Genomic DNA, 24,861 nt, shown 5'->3' with positions numbered 1-24,861 from the left:
GGCCACGATTTATGAATATATTAATTGCGCTGCTAGTGGCGTATATACGTTTGCTTCGTGCTTGACAATGATGGAGAGGCGATACGTGGCGACTTCGAAATTGTCGAGCGTTATAAATTACGTAATCCGAGGTGAGAACTCTGAGAAGCGCTTGAATTTGATGACTCGGTTCATTTACAGGCTAAGGGTGTGAATGTACGTGGGGTGTAAATATAAATAGGGACAATCCTTAACTTTGTATCGTATATGGAAAGAAAAATAGAAGGATTTTTATATTTTATTATAAAAAGAAACGAATATACATTATTTAATGTATATTATTTGATTGAATTAATTAAAAAGAAGAATTTATGTTTCATGTTCATTACTTGGAGACTGAATTTCTCCAGACAGTGTGAAAATTAACCGAAAGAATAAGCTCTCTTGGAACGACTATCGAGTTGTTTCACTTTACCTTTCGTCGATGCACATTCATGAACTGCTCGAGCCAGACTCGAAACTCTCCCTGTTTACTTTCTATCTTCATATCCTTTCGCGCTTACGACGCTCCACGTCCATTTTGAAATTTACATCGCGACTCGTGCTGCGGTTACCTTTACACGTACCGGTTTACTTTTTATGCAACCCTTTTCGCGGATTATCCATGCTCTCGAGAAATATGGAGGCGAACCGCTCGTTGCGTTCACTTATCTTCACGGTGTTCCGCGTTTACGTGCGTTTTAGAATCTTCACGAAGCTTCGACTTTGTCTTCGAATTTGGTGAATTTAATACAAAAATAGTTTTTAATTATCAATCGATCCACGTTTTTGCAGTTTAATTACAAAACAATACAAAATTACACGAAATTACACGAAAAGATAATATATTTATATAAGGGTTAATTAATGCAAATTGTGCGAATGTTTGAAAAAGCAAAATCTTCACAGTGCTCTTAAACGTTTACACGCGTAGAATTTTCACGAAGTTTCAGCTTTGTCTTTAAATTTGGGAATTGGTGAATTTAATATAAATATAAAAATAGTTTTTAACCATCGATCGATCCACGTTTTTGCAATTTAATCACAAAGCAATACAAAACGAGAAATTACACGAAAAGATAGTATATAAGGATTAATTAATAAAATTGTACGAATGTTTGGAAAAAAACGAAATTGTGAATTGAATTATATTTTTTTTCTATCTGTTCGAATTACTTGTTAATCAATTGTCATAGAAGAATAATTGCTTTCGTGAATAGGAAATTATGGGATCAGATCAAATTTAAATATGCATAAAAAAATATTTTCGCATTAATTAGTTAAGATTCCAAACGTATGCAAAAAAAAAAAAAAAACATTAGAATTAAAACTTTCGAACGCGTTCGATTTCGAAACGAAGGAACATACGATGAAACGTATTAGGATAGGCCATTGTGTGTTCCCTCGCGCACCCTCCGACCTTACAACCCCTCGTTCACTTTCGTAACCAGCTGCGGCCACAGGTTCGATTTACAAGCAACTCGAAATTCCCCGCACACCATAAGCGTTTCCAAGTTAAAGCCTACTTCCAGTTAACTGGTCCATTCCTTGGGGAAGGGTGCCATAAACGAGGATGCCGCGAGTGGTCGATGTAACGTGTGTTTTCCTCGTAAAAAAAAGCGAGATTTCGAATCCTCGAGTACATGATTTCCGATATACTGATGTGATTGAGGATGTATTAGGCGTGCGAATAACTTGTTTGTTTTTTGAAGATGTATTTATATTAACATGGATCAAGTAATTTTTCTTTAAACTGTTCAATTATTTTTCTCTATTTTTTAGGAAAAATAGGTAATCTTTCGAGAAAACGCTATCGTTATTATCCATCTAATTTTTTATTTCCTTTTCATTCCAGAGGGATGAAAATTCAGTGATGTGATATCTGGAGAATAGTTTGGATCGTTTTCCTTTTTTGAATTCTTCTTAAAAATGGCAAAAAAGTAATCGATTTCAAAGAAGATTGATCCAATTACAATTGAACGTTTCCTATTTTTTATCGTGTTAAACTTTAGAGAGAAGGATTAATTTAGAATACGAACGAGCGAAGAATTTATTCAGAGAAATAATAAATAAAGATTTATTATTTCCTATTTTTCATTTTCATCGAAGAGTTTGGTTACATTTACGAAAGATCTCGCGTACTGTAAAATATAATTTTCCTTTCGAGGATGAAAGTTTCTATATTATTTGCGGGTCTGTGCTCATTCGCTGGCTAAGATAGAGAGGGAAAAAAAAAAAAAAAAAAGGCGGGGAAAACCAGGGACTAAGTTTTCTCATAAATTAATGATATCTTCGAAGAGGAGCACAGAGTCCAATTCAAGTTAGAGAGATTCGATTTCCCGCTAAAGAAGAAATATAGGAGATTCGCTAAAGAGAAACATTCTGATGGAAAGTTTCAAACGTTTTGACGTGACTCGTACGAATCGTTGAAGAATCCAATGCTGGAGAAACGTAATTTGAAATTTTTACCCATCGAAATTAAAGGAGGATCAAATTCTTATTTCGTCGACTCGTTATGAAAATTCTAAAAATTCTTGGATCCATCTGTGAGATTATTCGAATTAATTGAAGAAGAAATTGATTTGGTTATGTAGCTCTAAATATGGTTTTCAAATATGGATATAAAGTATGAAATATAAATTCAAATTACACACACACATTTATTTTGTGAATAACCAAGCTTCGACGTTCCATCGTAATTACTTATCCTTCGTGAATTTTTACGAGGAATTATGAAGATAAAATAGTAGCAGATATCGAATAAAGTTCGTTTGCGTGAAATCTCTTCGAGTAATAAATTTCTGGATAAAGCTTCATCGCGGGACATCTTTCACATCGAATGATATCTGGCGTGGTGAACGTTGAACTTTAAATAAAAAAAAAAAGAAGGGAAGTGCCGAGATATCGCACGAGCGTAATAAACTTAAAATTTTGAACGACAGTGAAACGGAATTGTATGGAACAAGATAAAATGATTAACCGCCGAAATATACCGTATCAAGATAATCCCCACGAATCGGATATTTCCCTCGAAAGGTACGAGAAGTTATTAAAATAATGCTTCGTTTGCGTTGGTTGACGGCGAGGGAGGCGAATTCATTGAATAAATTTACAATTCATAGACATCCGAACGATAACAGGATTTCAGGACTCGTGGAATTTGATACAAATCCATTTAACGCGGTGGAGTTTCTTTTCGCCAAGATTCGGGGCGAGAAATCGAACGACAAAGATGGAACGATCGTTTCCTCTGAATAAAAATAAAAAAAAATAACGAAATCTACAACTATTGATTGATTTAAAAAAGGAGAAGAATTTCATCGATGATGGATCCATTCATTTTTCGAACATCGATATACTTAAAAGCTTATCAAGTATGCAGTTTACGCAGTCTTTTCATCCATTTCTCTCTACGCTTCTCATAATAGTTTATTATTAATTAAGCGCGATTTATCCGTTGAAACGAACGCAATCAACGTGGTAACCTCTATGGGAAATGTATTTACTCGCACTGGTTACGAATGAATAATTATCTCGTAATCAGGAATACGTACAACCGAAACGCTTGATTTACTTAACAAGTATTCTTAGGATTGTTGTTCTATTTCTATATCGAGTGTGCAAATAAATTCCCCCCTTTTTTTCCAAATTCAAGATTTTATTACATAAATCAGATGCAAGATCGTTTCAGTCGAATAGATACCGCTTGTCCTATGATTGCCAATCTTTCTAAGTCGAGCAATTTCTCTAACTCATCGTCATCGAGCTTTCTGAACCTGATCTTTTAGATCTTTGCTATCCCTTTTTGCATGTTCTCTCCCAGTGGAGAGAATGATGATTCTCGCACGCCATATCGCTTGAAATCGTTGCATAGGACTGGAAACTCTTAGAGCGTTTTCTCAGATGGCGCCACAATCGAGAAGCGATTCGAATTCGGTCAAAAGTTATGATCGTAGAAAAAAAGGGGGAAAAATTATTTGCACCACTAATATTTCGTGGCAATGTTAAAAGAATTTATTAACATCGATGTAATATTCGTATAAAATCAGAATAACAAAAGATGAATTCGATTTGTATCGATGATGAAACAAATCGTTATTTAATTCCCTCTTACTCGTACGACAATTTGATTTTTCATTTGGAAAACTTGAATAAAACTTCGATCGAACAAAAATCAAAAACGTTAACTCCTAGTTAACCAACATTGGCCACCAACAAGAGTCGTTGAATCGAGAGGAGCGGTTCGATAAATTGAATTATCGAGTTAACACGGATCATTGTATCAATAGCTCGTTGGTTCAATCGGCTCTGGTTTCTTCTGGTGTCACTCGCTGTGCCTTCCTCCCCCTTGTTCCATAACATCGTTAACTTTTCTTAACGAGAAAGAGGAGGTTGGAATGGAGGCGGCCATTATCACTTCTTCGAAACTTGAACGCGATGGCGCGCAAGGAAAGTCGAGCTCCTTTATTTCGCTCACAAAGGAGCTTCTGTTAAGGTTGGTAACGAAGCCGGTGACCGGCTTCTCTCCTCTCTCATTTCCACATTTCGAGGGGAAGAAAGAGAAGACCGAGCATCTTTCCTCTGCTTCGCCGCAAGAGGAAGCTGCGTTAAACGGAAGTCGATGGCAAAGGGACGAACTGTGCGGGTTTCGTCGAGCGTTTTTGCTCGATTTTCGAATTGGGGATTCAATGGAGAGATATTTGTATTTTAAAAATAAGAATCGAGTTGAACGCTTAAGATTTTCTAACGATCATTGAATAATAATTGTAGAATCGTCGATTCGATTTGTAATATCTTGTGAAAGAATGATATTATATATGCACGTACACAGGAATATGATGATTTTGAAGAGTATTTTTTTAATTAATCACTGTTCTGTGTAAGAAACAGACGTTTCATTTTCATGACTTTATTAAAATATTCTACGATAATAATAATGATCAAACGGAACAAATATTGTAAACATGTTTATCTTGAATTTCATTATTATCCAATGATCGATTATTCAAACACGCGATAAATAACGTTTACATCCCGAAAAATGAAACGAATCTAATTCCGAAACCCGAGAACGATTCATTTCTTTTCTCTCTCTATTTTAAAATTTATCTAATCTATGATATTTCGCGATATACACGCGTTGCAATTACAAAAGGACTTGGCAACAAAAAGCTTCCCCCCCTAGATTTCTAATGAAAGTCAAACAAGCATTAAGCATCTTGTGATTCACGCTCCGCCATTTATCACCGCTGATTAATTTCCTAGCGCGTTGTCGGCCAACAGTGATTCGTACCACGTCTAATCGTTTAACTCCGTTATTTACTCCCACGATTAATCCTACCGAATCTAATTTCGTAGTAAATAATCTCCTCGAGTCCTCCCCTGTTCCCTGCTCTTTTTATACGTACACATTTCGCCAATGTTTCACCCTTCAAGGTGATCGCGCACAACTCCTCCTCCTCCTCCTTCTTCTTCCTGTGCTGGTTCGGTTAAGCAGCTTTTTCGTCACCGGTGAATCGAACTGTCTCAAACAAATAACTCGCACGACCGGTTGCGATTAATTTCCAGTTGAACAAGGAGTTTTCGGTACAACAAGGGTGTGGGTGTACGGTGGTGAAGATACGGGTGATTGGGGAGGGCGAAAAACAATTAATTTTCCTTCTTCTCGCATTGGAAAATTCTCAGGATTTATCCCATTTGTTGTTGGAAGAGGAGAAGAGGTGTTTATATTGAGGAAGAAGGGAAGAAAAGAGAGAGGGAAAATAGGGGAAACAAGGGAGAACAAGTTCTTGAGAAGAATGTAGATCCTAGGATGTTGTCATCGTCCTTTCTTTTAGAGAGAGAGAGAGAAGGAACAAGTGGGTATATTTCTCGAGGAGAAACAGATGTTAAAGTGAAAGAGGAAGAAGGAAGAAAGAAGTTTTTGAGGAGAGGCAGATATAGATGGCACGATGTTGTCATTCTTCTGGAGAAAGAGAAAGAACAGAAGTGTATGCGTTAAAGGAGAAGAGGAAGGAAGAAAAGAGAAATAAATTTTTAAGGAGACGCTAACACACAGATCTCAGAGAATGTAGTCCATCCTTTTTTCTATGGAGAAGAGAAGGAGAGGAAAGAGAATCGAGATTTATGGAGAGACAAAGTGGGTGGGATCATCTTCCATTCTAAAAAGAGAGAAAGAACAAATGTGAATATTGAGAAAGAGAGAAAGAAAAGAGAAACAAATTCTTGAAGAATAGTCTGATATAGATTCCAGGATGTTATCTTTCCGCCTAGAAAAAGAGAAAGAATGTGTATGTAGAGAGGGAAAGAGAAACAAGTTCTTCAGAAGAGGCATCATGCAGGATGTAGTCATTATTTCTCCTATGAAAAAGGAGGAACAAAATTTTGCAAAGAGGCGAATAAAGACTCTCAGGACGTAATCATCTTTCCTTCTAAGAGAAGAGAAGGAGAAGAAGAAAGAAATAAGTAAAATTATACAGAGGAGAAGTAAAATTATACAGAGAGGGAACAAAGCACAAAGGGAAGAACAGAAGAATATGGTCGAAGCGTCAATAGGAGTAAGATAAATTTTATTGCAACACTTAAACGACTACGAATTCTTAGAAACAAGCAGTTAGAGTTGTGCAATTTATTTCTTGCTATTGTAGGATAAAAAAGAATCATATTAAAAAACTCAAAGTAATTAAAAAAAAATAAAAGAATAACTGACGTAAGATAGGATTACAAAGGAATTAATGCTAAACGACACTCTATTGCAACTAGAAGAAATTTTATCATATAATTTAACGCTGAATTTAAAACATAGATTTTATTGCATTCCATTCTTTGAAATTTCCGTCTCGATCTTCTTTCAAGATTCTTTCTCATAGGAATAGATCCATCATTACGTGAAAAAAAAAGATACTCATTGAAAAAGTAAGAGAGCCAATCGACAACATTTTTAGACACTCGTTTGTCTTTTTCCTGTGTCTCTTCAAGTTTCTCGCACTTTTTGTCTTCACCCATTCTCCCGTTGAATCACGTGTCTGAGGGCAAAACGCAATCCTCGTGTCACGAGAGTGTCTTCCACCGTTGGTGTCCGTACGTAATACCATGGAAAGATATTTCTCTTGAATGTGTCAGATCCTGCTAGAAACGAACTGACAATCCATTTTCTCGTTTTCACGAAAACTGTTGGTACATTTGTTGATGAAGAATATTAGTCAATGTTATTAATCTAATTAATCTAATCTGTTCTTCGTTTTTTTCTTGGATCTTAAACTTTTGTAAATTATTGTCTGAATTAAATGAATTAATTTATACGTTCGATGTTGAATTAAAAATTAAAAAAAAATCCTTGGTAATGAATATTGATTTTTGATAAGTGACAAAAGATAATACGATGAAAAGTGCAACGAAATCTACAATTCATACTGATGGTAATATTTGTATTGAATATGTTATGCAAAAGGAAAACTGAATATATGGTAACTCTTCTTTCATCTTCCATTTTTTTCCTCTTTCGACTATAATAGAATAGGAAATTCATGACACACACATTCACAGTCTTCGAATACGAACAATTACTTACTTAAACTTCCATCTTATTCAATTAAAAAATAAGATTCCAATCCAATCCAAGCGCAAATATCTTGCAAACATCTTGGCTGACGCATCAATTATTCATCCCTACCATTGCTAATTCACCTCACGAGGCACAGTCTCATTTATTGGTCCTTTATATCCACCCTAGGGCCGTGTATGAATTTCCAAAGGGACCCTTCGAATCTGTCCCGGGTTCAGCTTCGAGAGCTCGACCTTGCACAAGGAAATCCGTGGCGCCAACGGCGATTTACGAGTCTACTCCACAGATCTCTTGCTTCTCAGGATTACCTCGAAAGGATAAGCTTATCGTCCACGAAAACCACAGTGACCGTATTCCATAGCTCGCTACGTGATCGGCATTGATTCCTCGTTGGTCACTTCTCTTCGTCTCTCTCTTCGTCCATACTTAACAATCCTGTATCTCTCTCTCTCTCTCTTTGTTTCTTTTTTGCTTTCTTTCAGTCTCAGACCTCGTTCTCATGGACGCTGGCCGAGTTCCATAATTGAAATATTTCGCTCTTTCCATGGGGTGTGCGTGTTTTCGACCAGAATCCACGAGTTGTAACCGGTTATACTTGGCCATTCACGAGAAAGAGACTTCTTGGAGTCTGTTTAAGATTGAGTTACATCGGTTACGAGGCGAGATTTGGACGGTTATTGCGCCTCGGGATCGTTGGTTCGGCGAGAAAGTGGAATTCGATGTTCGAAGCGAGCTTGAGGCTTGTGTGCACTCGAGAGGCAAGAATTTTTCTTTCTTTTCGTTGGTTTGGAATTATTTGTCGCTTTCAGTGGAGATGAGTGATTTAGTTACACTCGTGAAACGATATTTATTTTAGAAGATAGAAGGTATTGTTATAGTAGTAGATATTATATTATGATTTTTTTTTATTTTTTGATTTTTGTAGGATCGTAAGAAACAATAGATATCAATATTGTCATTTCTTCTGTAAAATTTAATACTTTCTCTCTGTTCGAATTTATAACAAATTGTTATATTTCTTTATTTTAACCAATTTTTGAATAAAGCTATTGCAAATTGTTATTAGAAAATCAAAGGTATAATTTCATCATCTTGAAACTATTGAATAATTTTCTTTTGGATCGGACTACTACCGATTAGAATCTATTATTCAAAGGGATTCTTAATTCCAACCAAAAAAAGAAGAGGTGCAATTACGTGAATGAACATAGAAGAAACGAGCAGAACAAGAGTGGATTACTTGTTGCAGAAGAGCGAAGGGTTGGCCAGCAAGGTACGTGGATCGCGTGCGAATTAATTGAAACGATGTTGAGAGGAGAGGGGGAGGTTTATCATCGGCGCAGCTGCCATCTACGCATGGATAAATTAAATTCATGACCTAGAAGGATCCTCTTTACGGGGAAAATTCGAGAGAGATCGCTTCTCCCGTGTTCGATAAGTGGCTCCAAGATAATGCAAGAGTTTGCTCTTAAAATGAGATGAACGAGACAGGAGTGACAATTTCGATATAAATCTATCTCTCGGTGATGGAATCTGGCAATTTTGTGCGCCGTTCTCGAAGAAATTTTCTGGATCTGGTGTGTAAATTTTTGTGAAAAAATTCATCGAAATTCCGTAATAAGACAAACTTTTCTTACGTTTTATATTTTTTTTAAACAAATTTCTCAATTTCCTGTCCTGAAATTACGAGCAATTAGTATTTTTAATAAAATATATACTCTATTTACAAATTAAAATTCGTAAAATACGATCGATCCTAAATTTCGATGAATTCTTAAACCAGTGTTTTAACAAATCTGATTTGTATTTTAACGATGCATCGTATAATTCATCGTTGAAATTGTTCCACGAACTCACTTATTCCCATAGCGATGTCTAACTTCGACTAACGTTCTACGGAAATTTTGATTCGATTAGAAACATCGTAGTCGAAAATTAAGCTAAAAGTCAGTATTTAATGCGGAATCTAGTTAAGGAGTTTTGTTTAATTCGTTTATACTAGTTTTCAACCGTTATATTTCTCCACGCCTCCTCTTTCCGTGACTCCTTCCGTGATCCATAGAGATGTTCCTTGCCAATTTCGTTTACTTTTCTAGTGACTTTAAATATACTATCTACTAGGAAGAAGGAAATTAAACTTTTCTTGATTCTACCGTAAATATCGACCAAAAAAAAAAAAAAAATCAAACCAATCAAACTTCTCTTCCCTTAAATTCGATGTTAAAGAAAAATTTATCAATATTTCGATACGAAGAAAAAATTAAATCACAAGTTTCTTTTCTTCATTTCTTCTATAAAAAATCTATCGCTCGACGTTCAGATATAAAACATATATCGTTTATCTTAAGCATTCTACTGTATTAATCGAAATTAAACATCGCTATGGGAATATAAATAAACTCACGGAACAATTTTGAAAATCAAATATCTTTTATTATCTTAACCGTTCGATTTTCTTGGATCATCTTTTGCGCCCATTTTTCTTTCTTTTTTTTCTTTTTTTCCATAAATTTTCGATAACAAATTATCCCTGCACCAAGATTCACGAAGCTTCCGCCGTTGAAATCCTAATCCACCACGACTCGCAATAACACAGTGTCCACCGAATAATCGGGATCGGTCGAACGCAAACAAAGACATCATAAGCTTGCCATTGAGGGCGGACGGATGAATAGTAATTGCAGGGGTTCGAGGGGTTTCAACTTGAGAGTATGGGGGATGGCATCGATACGGTTCTCTGGGGCTGAGGAGGGGTAAGGGAGGTTTTCGTTGGAGCTCAGTGTCGATCCCACGTGTCCTAACCCTTCCACGCCTATCACGGCAATTCAAATTTGCATACTATCAGAAATGCATCGAATACGGGATTGTGCATGAACCTAATCTGCTAGGCAATGAAGCAAAGATTCGGAAGCAGGACTCGTACGAGGCAATAATGGCGTTTGATGGCGTTTTAATTTGGAGGGAAGAGGATGATGGCGAAATTAATATCTTTTTACGCGATTGAAATTTTTTTTTCGAAAGTTTAAAATTTCGCAATGTTAGAAATCTATTTATCGATTTATCAATTCTGAATTAATACTCGTAGATACTCGTTATTCGTGAGAATATTGGTACTTGAGAAATGATGTTGATGATTTCTTAATTTTTGAACATGAAAATATTAAATTGTTTTTATCCTTGAGTTCAAAAACGCTTCGAAGTTTCTCAATTATTTATTTTCTCGAGTAGCAAGATAGTGAAAAAATTTTGAATTCAAAATTGCTGTTGGCGTATCGATGATATAAATATTTGATAGATGGTCGGCGAGAACGATACGATTCCACGCAATCTTATCGAGTGCAATTTCAAACAAGAACGATCCCGATTTTGTTTATCGTTTCTTTCGCACGGATGAGCGTCGGTTTTATCCGCTTATCATTCTCGACAGGGGATTTAATCGAGATTCATATTTTTTTTTTTTTTTCAGAAACAAAGATTACTCCGTACGTATACCGTTCTTTTTTATTATTTAAATCGTTTACGAATTTAAATTTCATAAAACTGCGGACAACAACGTTATTATTGTTGAAACGAAAAATATGCAACGCCCATCTGCATCGAGTAACGATAACATTAAAGCGGGATCATCGATATTTCGACGTAAGATTTTTTTTATCGAATATTATACTCGACGAAGAAAGCATTTAGCTTGAATAGAAATTTCAATATCGAAATTCACGATGGATGGAGAAAAATATCGTTTCCAGGCAAACGTTTTATTACAATTTTCAACGTTTTACCAGTGTCGCTCGAATGGACAACGATGTAAAACTTGAACAAATAGAAGAAAGAAGGAGAAGTGTGTTAATAACATTATATATTCGAATTTCGCGCAAATGTTTCCAACACTTTTGGAAATTTATGTAGTTGGGGGATGAATAGAGAGTATATAGAGAAATTTCCTGTATTTTTCCAGTTATCGATATACTGTCGCGCGCAAAAGAATCGTTGCAATGGAAGATATGAAAAAGATTTCTCCAGCTGATTTTTCACCAGACTTCTTGATTTCACGCGTATTTCATCCGGCATAAAGGAAAAGCCTCGCAACCTTCTACGCGCACACATGTGTGTGTATGTGTGTATACATATATATATATATATCTTTCAATGGACAATAGCCTTGGAAGTAGATTTATAGAGAAACTTTTCTCTCCAACTGGCTTCGAGTACATTATCGTTCCTTTTGATCGCAGAAATTCATCAAGTGAAAATATTGTCGCCTTTGTGAAAATCGTGGATATTCGATCGTGCATCCCATCAAAAAATACGACTCACGTTGCATTATTTCTATTTTGAAAGGAAACGTTCGATTAAACGGACAATATCGCAAAATATTAAAATTTGATCTATAAAATATGACCGAATAATAAATCGATAAATTTCACGCCGACATTCGACATTTTCCAACTTGGAATTCCCGAAAATACCGCATCTCCATCCCCAATGACGAACGATGCTCAACTCGAAGTGATGCGCTGCACGAATTGTCGAAAGTTTCGACGGTTTGATAAAAAAAAAATCTTGAATTTTATTACAAAAAAAAAAAAAAAAAAATTAGAAGTGAATCTCTTTCGACGACGAGAAGCTTTCCCTCCTCTTATATTTTATCATATGGAAGGGTGAATTGGACTGCACACGGCTTTAAGAGGGGCGGGTGTATGCAATTCTGAACGAACGAAGAGTGTTCGAGGCAGATTTATGGGGGAAACTTTTCTTCTCTCGAGCACTTTGACCCGGAGGAACCACCCTGATTCTTTTAACCGCGAAAATCCGTCGCATGGAAAGATTTCATTATCGGCTATAGTACGCGAACGTGCCACTACTTAAACTGTTTCACGGTCGCGCCAGATTTTTCGAGAATCGAAAAGAAATCGTTCAAGGAGAAAGATACGATCTTTCGCGCGAAGAGGAGATCAAGAGTGCGTTTATTATTCTCGTCGTAAATCGTGTGCGCACTTTGTACATTTTATTTTTCCCCGTGTTATTCGCGCCTAGACAAACTTTACGATTTATCGAGCGTGTCGGCACGCGTGCACGCTCTTACGATAAAATTTCACGCGCGGTTTGACGGATAACATCGTAACACGCAAACACACCGCAATAATAATTCCACTTTAAATAACAGAGAAATATATATCGTATCCATTAAATCTCGATTTAAACTCGTAGAAAATAAATTGATAACAATGATAATATGAAGAGGAAAAAAATGAAATACACGAAAGCCTGCAAACGAAGACTCTTCTTTCCCACGATCGATCCAATCGACATAAAAGAAACAGAGAGGCTCGCAGATTTGAAACAACAACGGGAAGTCACGTCCCTATCGTAAACCGTAGCTCATAGACCTACTCAAACTACTAAACTTCTGAACACGACACGCCCATATAAACACATCTTGTAGCGGTAGTTTCGTCAACTGCTCCATCTTTCCACCCCCCTTTTTTTCCTTTCTTTTTTCCACTCCGTGAGACATCGAAGAGAAAGGATGACTGTGATACACCCAGTCCGTGATTTCACCCTTCGAATTCATTCGCAATGCAACGAGAGAAAAGTCTTCTGACTATGTATACACGATCGTAAAGCGTCTTATTAGAGATTCATTCGTTATTCGATTCGCCGGCCACGTTTTCTTTTTCTTTTTTTCCATTTTTAAGCATCGTTCTCTTCGAGAGCCATAAAGCATGGTTTGGCGGTCAGCACGTAGCAGACGTTCCTCTCCTCTTGGCCTTCGCTCTTGCCAAAGATCGAGTAGACGAACGTGCATACGAATTATCGCGATATGATGTCTGGCCTTTGCTGCTCCCAATGCAGGCGAGAAATATAGATGGTGGAATCGTTTATTATAAGATATTGATATTGCTACAAGCTATTGGAAATTTGTATGAATGAAAATGTACATGTATTGTAATACAAACGTTTCTTTCAAATTTCTTTTCGTGATATTTATATGAAAGGTGTCACGATTTAATCTGAACGTTCGAAAAGAACGTAATGCAATTCTGAAAATCGTGGATATCTTCGTGTTTGATTGATATTAATCAAGATTAATAAGAAAAGAGAGGATAGAGAAAATGGAGATTGGAAAAATTTTGCAAAAGGAGATGAGATGGAGTGAGTAACGAACGAAAGGAATCACGTATGAAAGGAAATTCGATTCGATGGCTAATTTCTCGAGCGAAATTTCTCGTTAACTCGAGTCGCGATTACGAATAAAAGACGATTGATAAAACACGGCCTCGATTAGCTAGAAACTGGAATTGCGTTAATAAGAATCCTATTCGGATTTAGCCCGTTAATTTAGCGCGAATCGTAATGATCCTTTTGTACGGGCAAACAATTTGCAACACGACCCCCTCCCTCCCTATTTTTTATTCAACCCTTGCTCCAATCCGTGTATCGCGCTCCAATTTTTCCTCTTTCATCTTTGTTACTAATTAACGAACGTCCCTTTCAACGAATATCCCGCCGTTTCAACTCACAAAACGGTATTTTTGTGAAACGGTTCCATCACTTTTTCGATAAATGATAAATACAACGGGGATAATTGAAGACCGAATAATCGATATTATTCGAGTGAATTGGCCCTTTAATCCGTGGAATTGTATTTTGACAATTTTATGATTTTGTTACTTTTTTTTTTTTCTTCGTTAGAAAGAAATTAATTCTCACTAATTGATACGTAACATAAATAGAGAAGTTTACAATTCTTTCTCGTTTTCTCTTTGTGTTTTTAATTTAATTATCGAAGTTTTTTTTTTTGATGTCGGGTGAACCAATTTAGTTTTGAATTAAAAACTGGGAATTAAGAAAAGATTCCAAAAGGAAAAGTTACATTAATTAAATCGACATCCCAAATATCATGAATAAATTTCAAACAAATCAGAAACACTTATATGATGAACTTATATAATTTCGCATAAAAAATAGTTAGGAATAATAACGAAGATTAGATATAGAGTTATTTTTCGATATAGCGTGCTGCTATAATAATGATTTCTCACTCTCAACGCGACAGATCAAAACGATCTAACAAAATAATAATTATCGAGAGCTCTCACGAATTTTCAGGAGCTCTCGAATATATTTATCATTGTTATCGTCAAATATATGACAATTGTAACGATTATATTCCACAGCTTGACAAATGTTCTTTTTTCTTTTATATAAATAAATTCAAGAGATCGACTGAGATGACACGCAACGCTTCCAAGAATTACATCACGATTCTTTTCATTATCATGCTCGACTCAATCCTTGCTCTTTCGTACGAATAAATTCAAAGAGGCGCGCAAACACGCTTATAATCTCTCGCTCGAGCTGAGGCGAAAACAAGCGGAAGAGTTATCGCTTCTAATTCAGTATCGGGTCTGTCCCAACCCTTTCCCCGCGGGTTGGGAAGCGTTAATTTGTCGCCATTCAACGTGCGAGTTGCTCTCTTAACAAAGCTGGTTGCCTCGTTGTGATGCAAATTGCCAGGGACTGGTAAATGAGATTCGCGCGAGAACTTTTTCATTCCCGCGCCCTCCACGTCTCACCCTTCGGTCCGTGTCCGTCCGTGGTTTGTTGAAAGTTTGGAGCGAGGAAAGACGGATATAAAAAAAAAAAAAAAAAAAAAAAAGAAAAGAAACGAATTCGCGCTTAGACAATTTGGAGGACGGCTTGCATAGATTTTTATTATACGACGCGTGGAATTAAGTAAACAAATCCGTTGCAACGACGGGTTCCTCGTCGCCATTTTATTGCCGCGGCCAGTTAATCTACCGTTTTAGCTTTATTCAACCAGCGTTTTCCCTCCCCCCCTTTTTTTTTCCGTTTCGTTAGCCGCTGCGCAGTAATTCGTCATGCGAATTTTTATCGGATTTTTCCTCCCCTTTCCTCGAACGAAATATTAATTCGTTCTTGTGAAAATTCTGAAATGTTGAAAAATTCATGGGCTCTAAGAGAAAAAGAGAAAGAAGGGAGCAATTTCTTTTTTCGTTTGCAATATTCGCTAACTTTTCGCTAACAATCTTTTCTTCTTCGCATATTTTCACACGTAACTTGACAGATTGGCACGCAAATTGCCGTGAAGAAACTAATCGAGTTTGGAAAAAAGTTTTCGATTCCTGAAGGAACGTATACAGTCACGAACGAAGTTAAAAATAATCTCGATACGTTTTATAAGAATTTAAAAATCGTTAGTGATTATTTCTTATCTTTTTATGTCGCAGATATAAAAACTGTCGAAACCTTTTCTCGTTTTTCTAACAATTCGAGAAACGAGTTGTTGAACGACAATACAAAATACGAGGTCACCATTGAAATTAAATTAACGCTTTGTATTGAATCTGAAAACGTGTAGTTGTGAATCTGTTACCGGCATATAATTATTCGTGATAACACGTGGGCCGATAAATTTCTCGCGACTCGATTCTGTTATCAGTTATCGTCCAACACGGGGAGCGATGAACTCTTGTGTACAGCCGCGCATGCAAATCAACCGTGAAAAATTGATTGACGAGCGATGAGACGTGGCTTTGCTACGTTCTTCCCGCGCGCTGTTCGAAAATTCGACGAATACGAAGTGGAAGAAAGTCGGAAAGTGGAAGGGGGAAGAGTATCAATTTTCGGCATCGATCGTATCCTCGAGAACCGGGACTTCCGCCTCGCGATTTCCCTGGCAAATTATCCGTGAAATTCGATCATATTCGCGAATTTTGTTTGTCCGATTTCATCCACGATTTGCCTCGAATCGTCCTCGATTCGAAAGATCAAACATTTCTATTATATCAGTTTGAATTATTATCGTGATCGATTTGGAGGAATAACAGATTAATGTTTAAATTCAACTTTTAACGGACGAGAATAATCTTGCGTTAATCGTTGAACAATCCGATGACTGCTGACTACTGGTCTCGATGGTTAGCTTTCATATCCTAATTTCAACGACGATACGTTATTATTATCGACTAACCATATCGTTTTCTGTCCCAGGTAAGCATCGAGTTTTATCGGAGAATACTCTGACAGAATTGAATCCGTAAGTAAATTCAACAAGATTAGGAAAAAGAGATATATATTAATGAATGATAAATCATATCAAGATAATTTGTATCTTCGCTGGGATTCGATGCATTGAATTATTACACTTTTACGTATCATTAAACATTAAATTCCATATTTTCGTTTATCCACCAATCATCGGGCTTTCAGCCGAAAAGAATCCCAGTTCCAGTTTCTCCAGTTTTTCCACCACGTTCGTATTTCTTTTTCCCTCGTCCGCGATGTCGCATTTTCTCGCGTATCTTCTTTCTTATTTTTCGAATGCACTGTCCACGAGAGAAACGCATCCGTGACCGAACGCGGAATAAAGGCGAAAAAATTGCGATTTCCAGGGGTGGGGACGTCGCCTTGTATCACGGAAACGGACCGTTCTCTTTCGAAACCGACGTTTCAACCCTGTCGCCGGAATTTCTGAATCCGATGCCCGCGATAATGGGCCGGGCAAAAACGCCGACACGTCGTCCTGTCGTCGGCGAAAAAGCGAGCGGAAACGTGAACTTTATTTATTTTATTCAGTGCGTCCGTCCAAGGGATGGCCGACTTTTATGTATCGTGGACAAGGAAGATTCTTTTTTTTCCTTTTTTTTTCTTTCGAGGAGAAGAATTGTGGTGGATAAAGCTGAAGTGAAAAATGGATATTGAATTTTTTAATTGCTAGTGATAAGACAGGAAACGTTTCGTGATTGATACTATTTTGAAAAGATACGGGCTACGATACGAGTCTAGTTTTTAATTAATTTATTATTGCATCGATAAGGAAGAGTTTAAGGAATATTGCATACGTGTTAGATAATTGATTAAGAGTTTTAAATTGCTTGTTTTCGTGCATCATGAACGATGTAGAGAATTTCGATTGTCGAGAATTAAGGGAGAGGAAATATATTAATTTATGGAAATAAAAGGAACATGGTCGTTTTCGAAAAAAATCCTTTGCTTTTATATCACAGATATTATAGAAAGTATAGATTGAACGTATTATGATCAACGAATTGAAAGATTTTTAATATATAATAGCACGGTTTATGTACTGTTCCAAGAAGAAATTTAAGCAGCCATCAGATTCACGGATGGCGGCGTACAAGTTTCGTCGCGAAGTTGTTAATTCGCGTAATTAATTTCTTGGGGGATTAACGGACCAGCCAGGAACTTGGCGTGATTCGAAACTCGTGATTCAGATCGTAAATCTAATTAATAGCTAGTTAACTATGACTGGGACGTTAAAGGGTCGGCAGCTCGAGACGGGGAACTTTTGGAAAAGATAAAGGGAGACAATGGTTAAGAGAGTGAGACTTTGTTTTGTCGAAATGTTCGAAATGTCGATTGAGAAAATTCTAAAGAATCTCAGTATTGTAAATTACTGTTCTTTTTCCTATTGTTATCTTTGTTCCATTTTCTAAAAAATATATATATATATATTTTTTTAAAACTAAAGGAAATCTTATTTCAACGATTTAATTACAAAATTAAATTTTGAAAAGTAATTTCTTCGAAAAAGAAGAATCTAAAATAGGGAGGAAATATGTATCAATCGTTTATTTGCCCGTACAAATGTCAATTTATTGTCTAAACGTTGTTTCCATGCTAATATTGTTAAATTGATTGTTAACATTGATGAATTTCTTTGCCCAGAAGCGAGAACGATAAATTAATCGATTATACATAGGGATTGGATACGAGATGGCCGATAGTTGGAATCCAATCAAAGATAAACCGGCAGAACTATTCGAAATGGGCGTAGAATTAATATCGGTCGAATCCGTTGTGAATCGAATGCCGTTTGAATATTCGGGATAATTTTGATCGGTCCGAATTCGTGATTATCTTTCAAGTGGCTTTGTCCTGAGAGTAGTAATGATGGAAGATATTTGAAGATTGCGCCATTGGCTGAAACAGCTGTGCCATTTTCCCGATAACTGATCAAAGAATGTCCTCGAATCTTCTCTAACTATCTTCTCTATCTAAAACCATTCTAACCTTTTATATATGAAATGTAACGAATATAATGAAAATAATTGAAGCAGAGCTAGGCGTCTACCTTCTATGTATATCCCATTTGCTACGTGATTTCCTCTCATTCCTCTCAAATTAATTCTCATTCTGACGTTTAATTTGCGAATTTTTAATATAAAAAAAAATTAATTCGCTGGAAATAAATATCTCCAGGTACGTGAAAATGAAATTTTTTTTCTTCGCAGAACACGACATTCCATTTTCCAGCTTTGTCCATATTTATTTTTTTATCACTGAAAATATTAATTGTTGCGTATTTTTCTTTTTTATTTCCATATATCGATATATATAATACGCAAATAGAAACTAATTTTCTTCAAAATAAATAGACTTTGGTTTTGCATTTACATCATATTGAAAGGAATCGTGTCTGAAAAAAAATTCAATTTATCGTCTCTCTCTCTCTCTCTCTCTCTCTCTTCCACCCTCTCTTTTTCATCAGCCGGTATAGTTGAATGAGTTTCAAAGAACAAATTTGTATTATTAACGCGTGTTCTTTGTGTCGATGCAAGAACGTGCGAGAATTCCAGCTGTTTTAAATATTCTCGCGCAACTTCTTCGCGGCCGAGGTGCGCTCTCGAGCGTGCATGGAAATGGAATTGTCGTTTCCTTACTCGAAAATTATTTGAATTGGGTGAAATTCGATTTCGAAGATTGGTTATTTTCAAATATTCCGTCTCGAGAAATAATGGAGTCGTAATAAATTTTGTGCGCAATAAATGTACGACGGACGAAAATGACAGGGGTGGTAAAGATCAATGGATAAAAGTAGATTTACCCTTGAATAATTCTAAAATAATTTAAATAACTTGTAAAATTGTAATTGGAAGAAAACAATTGGACGAACGAGAAGAAAAACCGACATTTTTTTTTTCGAGCAAAGATAATTCGATCTCGCCAATCCTCCAATTCGAAACAACAGAAGTCCTTTAGAGAAAATAGAGAACAAAGAGATTAAAAAAAAAAAAAAAAAGATAAGGGGAGAAGAAAGAAATGGCCAAAAGTACTTTTTCGAAAAAATAAAATGGCGAGGAATGCAGAAAAAGCGAACAGTCCACGTACGTGTATACATATATATTCGTTGAATTTCTTTCATTCGAGTAACGAGTATCAAACACAGGAAGTTGCAATTAGGCGGCCGCGTCGAAGATTGTTTACACCGTGCCATTATTCATTCCTGCGTCTCGTGGAGAAATTCAACGAAGCGGCCTCTGTGTCCGCCCTCCACTCCGCAGCGCAAAACGTTCGCTGCATCGGTCGTTTCAACGCACGCGAAAACGGCACAATGAAACCGTAAACATCGCGCCAACAATTTCGCGTGGGCTTTATTAAAAGTTCACAAAACCTCGTATCTCTTGCCTCTCGTTCCTCCTCTTTCATCGTATTTCCATCCGTTCGCTTTATCTCTCCGTACTTTTTTTTTTTTTTCGTGCCATTCCCCTTCTCTGCTTTTTGGATTTTACGACGTATATAGATATATATATATATATATTGTAGAAATGTATCACGTGGCAAATGAAAAAATATTTCGTAATGGAGAAGATTTAATAAAAAATACGTGCCTTACTTCGTCTTGTCGATGAGTAAGGTTAAGTTTACGATCGGCCATTTTGTTTGGTTAGAGAGGACTCTCGAAATGGCAGCTTTAGATGATTTAATGAAGTTAAATTTTCTGTAATAATTAATATACGCGTGTGTAATAATTATATCTTGAAGTCGCGGACGATTGAAGTTTAACGAAAATCGTTTTTGAATTTTTGTTATGATATTAATTAATTTTTATATTTCGTATAAGCTATTTTATAAAGAAATTTAAAAGAAAAAGTATTTACATGAATTATTTTTTTTAAAATAATTAATTCCAAATCCTTTTTTTCATTTATTAGAAACACGTCTACTCGTATATCTAGCTTGTTTAACGTATCCAGCTTGGCACATGACGTAACGATTCTCTTTGTTTTAATTTGCCGGGAATCGGATTTTACGGGTTGACGTGGATAGAAACGAGAAGGAATAGAATACTTTTTCTCTTAGATATAACGAACTCGTAAATAGCGAGATGGATGTTCGAGCATGTTATTAAAAATGGAGATATGAATTGAAAGATATGAATATTCATTTCTGCTCGTTAACATTAGACTGTTAATTGACAGTGTTTTATTAAGCTAGATTATAAAGATGGTGCTTTTTTCTCTTGATTATTCAAAGGTTAAATTTTTTAATTTTAACGAAATGAAATTCTACATTATCGAATCAAATTTTTCGAAGAACACTCAATTACGATATGTAAAAATGTAGACTCGATTCGATTTTAATTTGTTAACGACCAAACGATTAATTTTCGTGATTTAATGATTCGTTCAAAGTACAGAGAACACGATATCACGAATTTAAATTATTAATCTTTTTCGTCGAGCGATGCTTCTCGACTAGATTGATTACAACGAGGAGAGAAGTCTGGATCGACTCGTTTCATTAAACTGAAAGCAATGGGCTGATTCGCGCCATCCATGGTGGACCAATTAAAAGAAACGAATCGAGCAGACAGCGTTTCATTTTTCAACGAGTCGAAGGTATTTCGAATCTTGTCATCTCTCGATACTAGGAAAGGGAAACACGCCAATATTTTTAATAAAATAATTTCTCGATGGATCAAGTTTCAAGAATCAACCATGATCCAAGTTTCGCTTCTAATATTCTTCCAAATCGAAAGTTTCATTAAATTTCTCCTCGGATTAATTACTAAAAGTGTGAATGGATCTCGTTACAGAAGGTAATTTTCGACAATTCCAATGGAATTTCCTATCAAGTCGAATTCCATACAGAATTCGCCACAAATTAATCTTCAAGAATTCCAAGGGAATCTTGCTCGAACCAATCTCCAAGAAGTTTAACGAACTTTATCAGAAACCAATCTCGAACACCTTCTCCAGAGAAGATTTAAGCGCTTTACAAATTGACAAAAATTCTTCCAGTGCACTTCGTCCGAAAATGGCAGCCAAGAATTTCATTTCGAACTTAACAACGAACCAGCCTCTGTCTCCAAAAATTCCAATTAAAATCTTCAGAGTTCAAGAGCTGATTCCTCGATATATCGTTCGAATCTCTATTGTTTAGAAATCCAGTTTTAAGAATTCGTGAACGTCAACGACTCTTGAACGACTTGCATTGGCGTGTTTTATTTCAATGGAGACTGTTTCGCGTTTTTCCAGGAAGCTTCAATTTCCTCGCTGAGGAAAGAAAAACAGGCGAGAAGGGATGAGGTAGGTCGGGATCGTGACCAATCGTCGTCCAGGAGAGGGCATTACGTAAATTCATAAATTTTCCTCGACGGAAACGTTGAAAGAAGCGTTAAAAGTCCGCGAAGGAAATTGCGATGTCTCGGTGAAAGCTTTCTGAACGAAATTTCGGACAGCTCGATCCGTCAATTTTCATCCCCGATACATTTCGCTTTTCTTTCTTTCTTTCTTTTTTCTTTTTCGTCGCCACACTTGTATTTATTTTTACTATCTTAACGTTGGATTATTGAATACGAGTTAAAAGGAAATTGAATAACTCGTATTTTATAATTTTAACAAATACGAAAGAAAAAGATTGTATCAGAGGTTTATTTTAATTTTTCGATTCTGGGTTATAGGAACGATTAATATTGGATGAAATTCGTTTATAATTCCTTTTTTTTTTCTTTTTAAAAAATTCTGAAAGAGGATTTTGCACAGTTTCTTTTTGGAAAGGATTGCTCAAAGTTTTTAAATACATCCAGCAAGATTTCAAAATTAGTTCAAAATTAAACTGTCATTGAAATAAATTCCATTAATATTCAAATTATCGTACGAACAAATTCAAGAGAATAAATGTAAAAAGATTCAGAACTTGGAGTGAAAGAATATAGTTCGGCGAAGGTATTCTTCTAAATCCTCGTCAAGATGATGTCTGTCCTCAGGATGAGGAGAACGATTTTCCTCGAGAACAGGGCCCGTGTCCACGGTTTCCTCCCCTCGTGAAACTTTGAAACAGCTACGAAAGTCGCACGTTTTCGACCGCTTTGAGGGGGCGGCTACATCTGTTCTTTGCCGTGAATATTTCACAAGTTTCCCGCCAGTCCTCGTGGCGACACGAGGCGCTCGTTTGGCGTCAAAAGAGCGAAAGGAAATAATCCTTGACCCGTCAACAGTCTTTCTTTGATTTTATCCTCCTCCGCAATTGCGGCTCGTTAGCCGAAGAAAAGAAAGATGGCTCGAGGAAACCTCTCGACGAACGAAGGAATTGGGGTGGTGGCGAGCGTGGCCGAGAAGGGAAATTGTCGCTTGTGTTTGAGAACGCCTGGGAGAAGATGCTAATTACTCCGAAGATAACGAGACGAGGCTGATTATGATACTTTTTTTTTCAAACGTTCGATACGATTTTTGTAGTTCTTTACTTTCTAATGACAATTTTCATCTTGAAATCAAATTTATTCGGAATGGGAAGGGATCGGAGTTGGAACAGATCGAATTGTATAACGCGATACAATTTCTTCGATCATTGTTTACATTGTTTACTGAAATTGAAATTGAAATTTATTAATTTTGTAAATATGTAATCTTCAATTAGGAAGTAAGATTCAATTTACTTGGAATTGAAGATTTTATCACAGAATTTTACTATTTTCCAGAGAGTAGAAGGCAGGTCGTTTATTTATAACGCGATTTTTTTTTTCTTGTAATTTTTTTTGCCTTACACGAGAGAATTCTACGACAGCACGGCTTATTGAGGCGTATAAAAATTGAAGCACCGAAAGAGTTACGTCAGAGAGAAAGGAGGACAAACGAACGAGAGGCGGAATTAACAGGAGAACTTTTTAGGATGCTTTCGACGTTAAGAAGAAGTTAAGCTGATGAAAAATCGGGAAAAAATTGTATAACTGCGTTATTATTACTGTAATTTCACGGAATGAACGCGCGTGGATAATTTATACGAAATCAATAACATTCCAGCAGAGATTCAACGAGGATGAGGACCAATCGAAACTTGAAATACAAACTTATAAAATACGCGAAGCTTTTTCAAGTTATTAATTAAATTGTAAGAAGAATTCTTATTCTACGAATTTCAAAATTAAAGATTGTGCGAGAATTTTAATTCGATAATGCAAATTTTTCATATTCTAAAAACTCAAGATACTCAATTATTTTTTAAACAATCGCAAATATCTAATTCGTGAATTACTCATAAATTTTCCAATATTATATTCTCTGTCGTTATTTTTGTACGTTGTTATAAATCCAATTTTTACAATTTCTTCGATACATTGCATACCATCCACTAATTTTAATCCCAAAATATTAAAATATTCAGTTTATTAAATTCGTCTTCTTAAGCGAGTCCTTACGGACACCTTCGGTCAAACGAAGCGCACTCTGGATAATCCACGCTCCATTATATCCCTTCATGGTTGATAATAACAAACGGAGGAAGGAAGTGGAGGGATTAACCGGAACATGAGAGAGGAGTCGCGTCGCAATCAGGTCGTTGGGGAACAGTGGTTTGCTTGAGAAAACGTGGTCGAATTGCAAGCTGCTGGTTATAAACGCGATACAGAGTTCCAGTTCGGCGTCTAATTCTTGCCCTTCTACCCTCGTTATACGGCTAATGTCTACCTCCCTTAAATGGATTAGCTCTGGCATTGTCGCGAGTTAAACGGCGATATAATGGCCGACGAATCTCTTATCGGTTCGACCGATCCGCAAAGCGACGTAAGAGGCATAATTAAACGCGTTAATTGAAATAAATTCGATTATTTTCTAGGTCGGTGTAGAGGAAAATTCTCTGTTGAATCTTGCACATGCCTTATTTGCACATTCGAATATATAGGAAGTGTATATAAAGATGAAGCTGTTTTCTCGAGATTGCGAATATTTCAGGACAGAATAAAATTTTGAAAAAATTAAAAAATAGGGGTTAAATATTTTACACTTTATTTTGTACTCTCTTTTGAATTTTATATATAAAAATCCGAAGTTTGGTAACGATTAATAATGATAAGGCTCCGTTTTAACAAATATCTCGGAATATTAATGTTACAATAATAATAATAATAATAATAATAATAATAAAGTTTAAGTTACTTTTTGATAATCATGATTTTTGCTCGAGGGATCGCCAAGCTCGGCGACGATTCAGTGGCTCGGAGAAATATCGATCGA

General features: G+C 36.2%; 1 protein-coding gene across 2 annotated transcripts in view; it reads left to right on the top strand.

The window, feature by feature from the left end:
* The window catches only part of LOC100867094 (uncharacterized), a 405,878-nt gene that overhangs the window by 279,367 nt on the left and 101,650 nt on the right, over positions 1 to 24,861 (top strand). The window contains exons 6-7 of one of the 2 annotated variants that reach the window (XM_086903945.1): positions 2,319 to 2,338; positions 5,739 to 5,740. The exons of the other annotated variant lie outside the window; for it this stretch is intronic. Of the exons in view, the coding sequence (XP_086760071.1) occupies positions 2,319 to 2,338; positions 5,739 to 5,740 (22 nt within the window). The remainder of the gene's footprint in view (positions 1 to 2,318; positions 2,339 to 5,738; positions 5,741 to 24,861) is intronic. 2 annotated transcript variants of the gene reach the window in all.

This window comes from Apis florea, unplaced genomic scaffold, assembly GCF_048593485.1.
Source record: "Apis florea isolate Af1SG1 unplaced genomic scaffold, ASM4859348v1 contig_2293_pilon, whole genome shotgun sequence".
NCBI classification, from domain to species: domain Eukaryota; kingdom Metazoa; phylum Arthropoda; class Insecta; order Hymenoptera; family Apidae; genus Apis; species Apis florea.
Note: the sequence above shows the minus strand (reverse complement) of the source record. Positions and strands in the feature narration are given on the sequence as shown.